At 36.1% G+C, this 12,367-nt stretch overlaps 1 protein-coding gene across 2 annotated transcripts in view; it reads right to left on the bottom strand.

The window, feature by feature from the left end:
* Positions 1-2,550: 2,550 nt before the first annotated feature.
* Positions 2,551-12,367, bottom strand: part of TMEM68 (transmembrane protein 68) — a 42,553-nt gene continuing 32,736 nt past the window's right edge. For both annotated transcript variants that reach the window (XM_008067490.1, XM_021716989.1), the window contains 2 exons: positions 10,655-10,794; positions 2,551-3,830 (listed from right to left, as the gene is read on the bottom strand). In XM_008067490.1, the coding sequence (XP_008065681.1) occupies positions 3,726-3,830; positions 10,655-10,794 (245 nt within the window). In that variant the 3' untranslated portion in view covers positions 2,551-3,725. The remainder of the gene's footprint in view (positions 3,831-10,654; positions 10,795-12,367) is intronic.

A 12,367-nucleotide genomic window follows, 5' to 3' on the forward strand; every position in this document is an offset into this window, starting at 1 on the left:
AATCTTTCAATTAAAAAATTTGCTAAACATTTACAACTTGTAAGGGCGAATTAAAAGCAGAATGTCAACCTTACAACCTATACTTTTATTAGGAAAATTTTCCAAAATCATTTTTAACAATGCTATGCATAATCATCTTCACTTTAACAAAAAAAGATTATGCTTTTTTGGTAGAAATACTGTATAAATGATGTGGTGTTCTTTCTGGCACATCACATTAGAAAGCACATAAGGTTGGTCTGTGCCACTAAAAGTGGTGGTAACTTTGATCACGTGGTTAAGAAATGATGTCTACCAGGTTTCTTCCCTGTAGAGAGAAACAGAAAGACACAAATCATCCTTATATACCTCCTGATGTGATGCCTGGAGACAGTCACAGCATCATTCACATTCTATTTCTGGAATCATGCATAACCTGAGTCAAATCATAATGAAATATCAGGCAAAAATAAATTGAGGGCTTATCTACAAAATAAATGGTCCCTCTGCTCCAAAAAGGTCACTATCATTAAAGACAAAGGCTAAGGAATCGTTCCAGATTAAAGGTGACTAAAGAAACAGAAAAACTAGCCAGGCTCAGTGGCTCAGCCTGTAATCCCGCGCCTTTGGGAGGCTGAGGTGAGTGGATCGCCTGAGCCTGCGGGTTCGAGACCCGCCTGGGCAGTGACCCCTCATCTCTACAATAAAAATTTTTTTAAAAATCAGCCGGGCGTGGTAGCGCATGCCTGTAATTCCGGCTACTTGGAAGGCTGAGGTAGAAGGATCGCTGGAGCCCAGCAGGCGAGGCTGCGGTGGCTGGGAGTGGCCACTGCACTCCAGTCTGGGCGACCGAGTGAGACTCCAACTCAAAAAAAAAAGAAACAGAAAAACTAAATGCAATGCGTGATTTTGCTATGAATGAATCAGGAAGAAAAATAGATATAATAAATGATATTATTGAGACAACTGGTGAAATTTAAATACGACCTGAAGATTATGATTATCATATGAATGATGACTTTCCTAATTTTTTAAACAGTCATTGTTTTGTGGTTCTGTAAGTGGATGATCTCATATCAAGGCAAAGGTAAGGGGCATGGTATTTGCAAATTTCCCATTAGACGATTCAGAAGAAAAAATATACATATATATGCAGAGAGAGGGCAAGAGGCATGTGCAGAGAGAGGTAAGGTGACAAATATGGCACCATGTTACACTGGTGAATCTGAGTTAAGACTATGAGGGGACCAAAAAAAAAAAAAAACCGTGGAATGTATACAAAATTATATATTTACTCTTACATGTTTAAACTTCAGTCACCTTCAAAGTACTCTCTGTTTGATGCAATCCACCTATCGAGACGTTTCTTCCACTGCTCAAAACAGTTTTTGAACTGGTCAATTTTGATTTCTTTTACTGCTTCTGCCATTTTTGTTTCAACTCTTCTGCATGGGCAAAATGTTTCCCTCTGCAGAATTTTTTCACCCAGGGAAACAAAAAGAAAAGTTGCTGGGGGTGAGATTGCATGACATGGGAGGGAGGGTGTGGCATGGCGGTCATCCCACTTTTGGGTCAAAAACTGCAGAACACTCTGCGTGGTATGGGCTGGTGTGCTCTCAAATCACCCATCATGAAATGGACAAATGTAGTGAAAGAATCTCAACGAAACAAAACAAAAGAAAAAAACTCCCTGAAGCTAAACACAGCCTCTCACAACAATACTAGCGTGTACACTGATATTGACAGGTTCCTAGAACATTGACCTAGCAGGGAAAACCTGTACTACAAGGGGCCAACCCTCCAAAAAATAATTCCCAGTTTCTTGGTGTTCCCCATCGTACATGGGGGTAACTTTGCACTATTACTGAAACTTTTCTGTCAATCTGAAATTGTTTCAAAATGAAAACTTAAAAAAATGAGTATAAAAAATATCCATAAAATGTCATGTTTAAGTTCTGGAGGGGGAAGCCCTCGTGCTTTCATTTCAGGTTCTGGCTGTGAACACTTCCTCAAAAACGATCAAGACCTAATATACCCCCTTTCCTTTATTACTTATATTTCTATTTTAGTCATATTCCCTGACTCTTATCAATGAAATTTAAATTCAAATAGCAAATGTAAAGATCTTATCAATTGAGATAGGAAGCATTCCTGTTAACCTGAGTACCAGAGAACAAAAAAAAAAAGTTTTAAGTAAAACAGGAAAATTAAATACTATAAAATTAATAGCTTTTGTTACATTATTAATAAATGCTGTTCTTTCTTCAGGCTTTAAAACCTAGTGGTTAACCCAAAACAATTTTCTCACTCATTTTATGATCATTCCTTCTAGAAATATTTATCAATTTTGAACCCAAAACTGCTCACTGCTAGAGGGAACAAAACCCTGCAAATAATCATTTAATTGATTACTTTCACTGACATTTAAATTAAAATGCATTTATTACATTGGAGAGTAAGGTTTATTTAATGCGGCTAAAATTTTAAAAATATGATTATGGGTAAGAAACGTGTAAAGAAAAAAAACAAGAAAAATCAGTTTTAAATGATTTTTAAATTCATATATGCAAATTCACATAAACTGAATTGCAATTCAGCTTTATTTTTACATTGTTTAATTTTATAAACATTACATATGTCATAAATACACACTTGTAATACAAAAATCTATACAAAACATCTATAAAAGGAGGAGATACTGCATTTGATTTCAGACACTCTTCTGTTTAAATACTTCTTAATTCAGTTTTCAAGAAGACAGTAAATTGAAAGCCTTTAATTTTTCAGCAGGTTTTGTGTTCACATAAATTCATCATTCAAGTATGTTTTTATTGAGACAATAAACCATTTCATTGGTTGCAAAATCAAAATGGACAAGCCATGATATGAGCAAAAGAAGAAAGCTCTGCTTTCCTCAGTCTAGAATCAGCTTCTAACACATAAAAGGCAGAGCATGACAGTGGTTTATAACCTTGCACTATTCAATGCCATATTATGGGGTTGATAATGCATACCATACCATATAGTGATGCTTACAGGCTCTTATTAAAAATATATTCAATTTGAAAAACAGTACATCTTATTCATTGTGCTTGGCAACTGGACATTATACCTGAAGAAATAATTTAAACATCCGATGGAAAAAATATATACATAGCTCCTAAAAGATTAGGAATGGTTTCATTCCATTATAATTTTGGTGCAACAGTTATCAATCACAGCAAATGTAAAGAAATTAAAATAATATTCTTCACCATAGTAGTATCATGTTTTTAAAAAGTGAACTGTTGAGGCACAAAAGCCTTGTGACTCGCACAAAGTCATGAAGGAAATGAAGGGCAGATGAAGGCATTTATATTTCTAACTTAAGTGACTATACTAAACTCTACTTACGCCAACTCTCAAAAGTAATTCAGTGCAACAGATATAGAAATTAGATACACTATTCAGGAATGTGTGTTTAACTGAAACTACTATTATTAATACACTTAATTTTAAGAATGAGCGTTTATCATACATTAGGAATTTACAAATAAAATATAATCATTTTCTGAATTATTAGGCATGTAATGAATTAATATTTGACACAATTGCAAAAACAAAATTGACAATACAATTTCAAACAATTGAGTTCTGTGAAAGATGCTTATTAACATGATTTTTAAAAACACTAATTATAGACCCTACAAAATTTAGAAGATAGTACCTTAGACACAAACATTGATATAAATGTATTAAATCATCTTCTAATTGACCTTTTGTTTTTTATGAAAGCGTTCTAACAAAGCACTCATAATGTTTCCTGGTATTCTTTGGTGCTTATCAATCAAAGCTTGAACAGCATTCTTCGTCTATTAAGAAAATAAAAGAAAATGCATTATTCCTTTAGATCTCAATACAGACAATTTACTTTGTAAAGATTTTTATATACCGCTACTTCCAAGAAGCCCTTCCTAATTCAGCCCCCATCTCCCCTCAGAATTAATGCCTTCCTTCTTAGTACACCCACAGCATACAATTCTTATGCTTATTTTAATAAACCTTGAATTACAGTTGCTGTCCACATAGCTATTTTTTATACCAGACTATAAGCTCCTTAAGATACACCTCAGTATTTCTCCAGCACCAAGCACAACAAAGCCTTGCAAATGGTAAACAACAAAATTAACTGAAGAAAAAAAAGGAGCGGAAAATTTTCTAGTTGGCAAATGGAAGATTCAGTCTTTGCCAATCATTAATAAACACTACTGTATTTTTCTTTTATCACCATACATACAAAACCATGATATCAGGCAATGCAATAGAAAAAGTAAGAGAAATTATGAACTGATATACTTCACTTCATTACCTCAATTTCTAGACAGTTTCACAAAAACTTCAATTAAGTCAAAGTAACAGAAAAGTCAATTTGGATATATTAAGAAATCTTCTAAAGCTATTTATTTCTACTACATTTATGACAAACTTGAACAATTTTTATGCTTTAATCAGTTTATAGACTATATAAAATTTATACTTATAAATGTGCATAGTGCATGTATGCACACATATACTTACTTCCTTTCTAGACTCTAACCTCTAAATAAAATAAATAAGCCTTGGCCCAAAGATGTATTTTAAAAATATGCCCTGCTAACCCACAGTTTTCACATCTGTAAAATAAGAACTACTTCATATATTTAGTATAAGGATTATATGAAATTGAAATGACACCTTCAAGGTACTTAGCATAGAAACTGACTCACAGGTTATGTTCCATGAAATTCTAAAATTTTATTCATTCATTCAGAAGAATTCATTCAATTAGATACTTCGGAAGCAATAACATTAGTGAAACAAGTCTCTAATTTCATGGAGCTCATAACTTAAAAATCAAGTACAAAGTAATTAAAATGTGATATGAATGATCTGAAATGTGACAAGAAAATATTCAGAAGTTCAGACCTGAAGAGGCACTGTTCGGGACGGGTTTGCAGGGACCCATAAGACTTCAATAATGGTGAGGGAAGGAGCGTGAGAAGAAAATAACTGCATATGAAATGGTGAGTTAGCCAGTTTGGCTAGAGTTTCAGATACATGTTCAAAAGCTGAGTAGTATAAGACTTTACAATTAGGTTTCAATTAAATCATGAAAGTAGTTAAATGGCAAGTGAAAAAGTATAGTCTGTTTAGTATGAATTGAGGTGTCAAAAGATTTGGGGGTGAATAAATATCAGGGCTGTGCATTAAGAAAACACAACGCCTTGGCCAGGCTTGGTGGCTCAGTCAAGCGATGAATTGCCTGAGCCCAGGGGTTCGAGACCAGCCCAGGCAACTTGGCGAGACCTCGTCTCTACAATAAATCAAAAATTAGCTGGGCATGGTAGCGTGTGCCTGTAGTTCGGGCTACTTGGAAGGCTGAGGCGGAAGGATCGCTGGAGCCCAGCAGGTTGATGCTGGGGTGGCCGTGAGTGTGCCACTGCCCTCCAGCGTGGGCAACGGAGTGAGACTCCAACTCAAAAAAAAAAAAGGAAGAAAATACAACCCTTGCAAAGATCACCAATGATCCCCCTTCACTAAGTCCAACGGACATGCTTCTTTTCATTTTCATTTTCCTTCACCTCTCAATACCATCGGTCACCCCTCTCTTGTAATCCCATTTGCTAGTGGAACCTCCTAGTTTTCCAAGAACTCTCAGGCTGTTCCCTTTCGATCTCTTTTTGCAGACTCATTATCCCAAAACCAGACAGTGACTTAGTCTTCTCAGGATGAGTCAGTAATCTCATCCATTTCCACAGCTTCAGTTACCATCCATTTCCTGATGACTTCCAAGTTTTCATCTTCAGCCCTCTCGACTTCAGATGAGTATGTTCAATATGACTTCCCATGAGTATTTTTAAAGGTCCCTCAAACCTCAAATGCCTAATCTATGACTAAACTAACATTCTTTCACCCTGATACTTTCCTGAGTTCCCTATTTCAGCCAACGACACTATCATGAATCTAGCCACGTAAGCCAAAACCTAGAAGTAATCCTTAAAAAATGCTTCTTATTCACAATAGCCAATCCATTGGTAGTGCGCATTAGTTTTGCTTCTTAAATACCACTCAATCTGTCCAATTCTTTCCGTCTTCTCTCCACCTTAGAAATACATGTACATATAATAAATCTGTATGTGTAGGTGTGTGTAGGTTTATGCATGTGAATGCACAGTCAGGAAAAGAGACAGAAAGACACACATGTAAAACATGAACATAGAACAAAAGACAGATTAAGACTAGGAGGACACTAAGGAAATATCTCATGTCATCTTTGACATTATTTCAATATATTTTAATGTAGATTTAGATGATGTTTACAAAACCGATCTTCCCTACAATTTAATACCTGAACAGTCTATTGCCCATTTTTAAGAGAGGTTTCATTCTATATCTAAATACTAATTTGTATGATAATAATTTCAAATTAGTAATAATCTGGGGATCACTATACTGTGGTTTGTTTTTATGTTATTAACAATGAAGAAGATTGTAAAATCATGACAATACATTCACAAAAGGAGAATCTCAAGTATTCTTTATTTCAAGTATACTTCAGTTCAATAATGTCAACTTACAGAAGGAACAGATTACTTATCCAAAGTGACATTGCTGTCTAGTGGGCATAGTAAAAATGAGAGCCCAGGTTACTAAACTTCCAAGCCAAAATTTTTTTTCTCTCCATTACCTTTTATTTTGACCATAAAAAAGTAGTATTTGTCAAAAAAAAAAAAAAGTGTTCCTAACTAGCTCTGACCCACTTAACTCAAATGGATAGGCAGAAACATTTTAAAAGAACAAAATAGAATTCAATTATATCCTAAAGGATAATGCATTTGTCAGGGAGCAGCAAAGAAATATGTTACGCTAACAGCAAAGTCTGTGTGAGCAGAAGCAACGTCAAAGGGAGAGGTCTCAGCCCTGGCGTAGAGTCCCTGGGGCTCTTGGGAAGGTATTGCTGCAGGATGGGGGAAGAGTCAAGCTGTGTGGAGAACACATCCCAGCCGAAAAGCCAGCGTCATGTGGTTTCACTTTTAAGACACAGAATAGAACGAAACTGTGAATAAATTTAATGAACCAGTAGAATAACTGAAGGACAAAAGGTACATAATGTATTGTTAACATTCCCTTTGTGAAACTTTCTACATACAAACTGCTCTAGGCTCATCTAATCTAATATTACAGCTGCTTCAGCTGTACATCCTTTTCTACATGACTAAACCTGGTAGGTCCTGAAATAGTAAGGTGTGTTGTAATCATTTATTCCTTTCTCTCTACCAGGCCTCTTTCCTCCAGGCCATCCCGTGGGAGGATCTCAGGTCCTACTTATCACAGTGGCTCAGTGTGGCTGTAAATGCTTTGGCCAAAAAATGTCCATGGAAGCGTGTAGGCCACTTCCAAACAGAAGTTGTAAAGGCCCTCTCAGGGCAACCACTCCTGGCCTTTCCTTCGGCAACGTCCCACTTGGGACTCTCTTCTCAATCCCAAAGGAAAGAGGACATGGACAATGCTGCAACTGAGCCCCAGGAGAAATAGAATGAACAAGAAGTAAATTTTACTGTCTTTATCCTCCGAGATTCGGTATTAGTTGTTACCCCAGCATAACCTAGCAAAGTTGAATCACCTCATTTTCTCATGTGAAAAACAGTGATGATAAGGTCTACACTATATAGCTGATGTGAAGATTACATCAGACCAGGCATAGAAAAGAAGACATGAAATTATCTTTGCAGATGACATTATCTCACATGTAGAAAATTCTAAAGATTGACAGATTTTTAAAAAACCACAGCAAATAAACAAATTCAACGAAGTTCCAAGATACAACATCAACACATGAAAATGAGTTGTGCTTCTATACATTAACAATGAACAATCGGACTACAGGAACAGAAAATAAGAAAACAATTCCAATTAACAATAAAAACCAAAATTAAGAAAACAAGAGCAAAGGAGAATAAAATACTTAGGAATAAGTTTAATCAAGGAGAAGAAAGGTGTACACTGAAAAACATAAAACTTGATACAACAAATGAAGGAAAATACGAATAGATGGGAAAACATCCTGAGGTCATGGACTGGAAGACTTAATATTGTTAAAACATCCATATTACCCAAAGCAATCTACAGATTCAGTGCAATGAAGTCCATACAGAAATCCCAGTGACGTTTTTTGAAGTGACAGAAAAAACACCCTGAAATTTATATGGACGCTCCAGTGACCCTAAACAGCCAAAACCATCTTGAAGAAGAAGCAAAGCTAAAGGACTCACACTTGCTGGTTTCAAAGGCTATTGCAAAGCTACTGTTATATCTTCCTCTCTATACACAGCTATATAGTAATCAAAGCATGTGATGCTAGCATAAAACAGACAAATGGACCAATGGAACTGAATAGAGAAGTCCGGAAATAGACCCTCATATACAGTCAAATGATCTTCAACAAGAGTGCCAAGCCCACACAATGGACAAAGGACAGTTTCTCCATCACTGATATTGGGAAAACTACATATCCACATGCAAAATGAGGAACATAAATTACTTGACCAAAAAGACACCTGCACACGTAATGTTCACTGCAGCGCTATTCAAAACAGCAAAAATATGAAACTAACTCAGATGCCCATTGAAAGTAGACCGGATAAAGCAAATATGGTACATATACATGATGGTATACTACACAGCCATAAAGAAGAACAAAATCATGTCCTTTGCAGCAAATTAATGCAGCTGGAGACCATCATTTTAAAGGAACCACCACAGAAACGAAAGACTAGATACCACATGTTCTCACTCATAAGCTGGCCCTGAGCACAGAAGTGGGATAAGACAAAGGACACTGCTAAAGGAAGGAGAGAAGGAGGAGAGCGGGATAAGGGGCGCACTGCCACACGCGGGGTGACATGTTCACTACCAAACCTCACCTGCATGTAATTTACTCCACAAATCTAAAACTTAAGAAGTAAATTCTTATCTTTAAAAATAAATTTTTATCACGACACCGGATCTGGCAATGATTCCGTGGATAACAGACCAAAAACACAGACAACTAAAGTGAAAACAGGCAAATGGAACTACATCGAACCCAAAAACATGTACATTAAAGAGAACAATCAACAAGATGAAGAGGAACATACGAAATGAGAAAACATACAGAATGGGAGAAATTTTAGCAAATCACGTAACTGATATACAGTTGCTATCCAGAATATATAAAGAAATTCTGCAACTCAACAACAAAAAAAATTCCACTAAAAGTTGTGCAAATGCATAAATAAACATTTCTCCAAAGGTATACAAATGGTCAACAAGCATATGAAAAGGTACTCAACCTCATTAATCACTAGAGAAATGAAACCAAACCCCCAATGGGATACTATCTTACATCCATTCAAGGGACACTATCAAAAAAATAAAACCAAACAGAAAATAATGTGCTAACAAGGATATGGAGACATAAGAACCCTTTTGCACTATTGGTAAGTACAGTCAATGTGGGAAACAGCGTAAAGATCCCTAAAAATAATAAAAATAAAAACTGGAATTACCATATTATCTAGCAATTCACTTCTGGATACATATCCAAAAGAAGTCAAAGTAAGATCACAAAGAGATATTTGCACACCCGTGTTCACTGCAACATTATCCACAACAGGCTAGAGGTGAAAACAATCTAAGTGTCTATCAACAGATGAATGAGACACCTCATATGAGGTGTCTCAAGTAGACAAAGACTTAGGAAAGTAGAATGGTGGTTGCCAGGGGCTAGGGGAAGGGCAAATGGCAAGCTGCTGTTCGGTGGGTATAGAGAGTCAGTTTTGCAAGATGAAAAAATTCTAGAGAGATGGTGCTCCACAATGTGAATGCAATTAGCAGTATTGAATCGTATGCTTAAAAATGGTTAAGATGTAAATTTATACACTTTTTAAACCACAATTTTAAAATGTTTAAATAAATCAGACTATGTATACACCAAAGACTGGTATAAAATTCATAATCAAAATACATTCACCCCACTTTCTAAATGATTCAAATAACATGACATTTATTGCTTTTTTGGTAGTTTTTCAGACTCTTGGAAAGTATGATTGCAAGCTGAGTGGCCTTCTCTCATCTTCACCCTCCTTGATCTCTTTGCAAGCACTAATATGACTGAACCTTCCAGCTTTTTATAAAAACCCCATCCACTGACTTTCTCTCACACAAATGTACTTGCTCTCTTACCCCTGTGCCAGTTCCCTCTCAGTTGGCTCTGCTGTTCTCCTTCCTACTCCTTAAATGTTACATGTCCTGCAATCTAGCCCCAGTTCTCTTCCTTCTCTCTCTAACCTGCCTTATAAAGCTTAATGCTTCAGTAATTGTCTTGGTGCAAGTGACTCTGAAATCTCCCTCAATTCTGATCTTTCTTCAAAAACCTACATACAGAAATATACTCCTAGCTATTCTGCAGATAACACAAATTCTATCCCTGGTAGCGCCGCCCCTCACAACCCTGCACTGACAGTAAGTCTCCAGAGATTGACGGATGTCCCCTGGGGGGTACAATCCCCATTGATTGAGAACCACTGACCAAGAACATGCTGGTAGAGTATATAAATAAATAGGTAATGACATTGAAAATAAAAAGACCAAAAAATAAAAAGAAAAAATAATTTACCCTTTCAGCTAATTCTTCCGCCGTCACCTTTGGATCATATGGAATGGGATCACCTAAGTACGTGCGTAACTTCACTGGAAAACCTCCATACATTGGAGCAAATGGATAGCGAAATTTCTCATAAAGCCACCTAAACAACCCTATTTTAAAGTAAAAAAAAAAAATCATTTGAATTAGTTAAATATCTGACCATGTAATTGTAAATTTTCAAATTAAGTATGTAAGACTTATAGGAAAGTGGCAAAAAGTATCACCTCCTGGCAATCAAAACAATTTTTTTTTTTAAAGAGTAGCTTTTCATCAATTGTAACAAATGTACCACACCAATGCAGGATGTTCATAACAGGGGAGACTAGGGAAATGATGAGGGGAGATATGAGAACCCTCTGTACTTTCTGCCCAATTTTTCTATACACTCAAAAATGCCAAAAAAAGAAAAAGACTGCTAAAGAAAAGACGGATTTTTAAAATATGAGAATTTTAAGAGGTAAACAATTACTATTATTCCTAAACAAAGGGTAAAGACTGTCATCAAGATCTAGCAGCTAAAAATTCTAGACTCACAAATAAGTGACTTGCATGAATAAAAGACCAAAAAAAAGAATAAAGTAACTTATATGAATATGACACAATGATGCATACAAATCAACTAGGTAAAAACTAAAAACAGTATTGTAAATTAAGAAAAACAAAACTAATACACCAAAGCAAAGAATCACGCTAATGACCAAATCTGAAATTTAGCGCGATTAAATTAAAAAGAGGTAATAATCAACTGATGGATGAAGTGTTTAAAACATATCAAAAGCATCAACAAAGGAATCCAAAAAGGCAAGCCAGATGGAATACCATCATGGATTGTACTCAAAGTTGAAAACACTGTTTCCATACTGAAACAGAATATACCATAAGATGCCAAATCTCTCCTTCTCTCTCTCTCTCTCTCTGTCTCTCTCTCTCTCTCTCTCTCACACACACACACACACACACACACACACACACACACACACTCAAAATCACTGATATTTGTGGAATATTCAGCTTTAAAGTCAAGAAAAGTCAAAAAGTAATCCAAATGAAGTTTAAAAACAATTTACAATTAAATAAACAAAATCCTGGAATGATTTGCCACTATATTCTGGAGAAATGAGATAGGATACTTTTTTTTTTTTAGTTGGACGCTACTCCATCGCCCAGACAGGAATGCTCATGCCACCAAGCCTTGACCTGCTGGGCTCAGGCGATCCTTCTGCGTCAGCCTTCCAAGCAGCCGGAACTACAGGCGTCGCGCTACCATGCCCGACTAATTTTTTGACTTATTATAGAGATGAGGTCTCGCCAAGTTGCCCAGGCTGTTCTTGAACCCATGGGTCAGGCAATCTGCTTACCTCGGCCTCCCAGAGTGCTGGGATTATAGGCTTGAGCCATCATGCCCGGCCAGGATAAATTAAAAGAAATAATTTGACAATACAAGTTAAATATCACATAAATCTGCTTTCTACTTTAAATTTGAAAAAAGGGGAGGAGAAGAAATTAAAACTTAAATAACATAGTGGAATATCAGCAAAAGAGCAATGTTATACAGGAAAGAAACAATGGCTGTTTAAAGCTCTTCAGAAGGGAACTTGTATGCAGATAGAAACACTATCAATAATAGTCATGAGCATCTAAGACATAATCAATTGAACATACAAAACACAGGGTACAAAAACA

Source organism: Carlito syrichta, unplaced genomic scaffold (genome assembly GCF_000164805.1).
Source record: "Carlito syrichta isolate Samal-C Ts95f unplaced genomic scaffold, Tarsius_syrichta-2.0.1 Scaffold106899, whole genome shotgun sequence".
Classification (NCBI taxonomy): domain Eukaryota; kingdom Metazoa; phylum Chordata; class Mammalia; order Primates; family Tarsiidae; genus Carlito; species Carlito syrichta.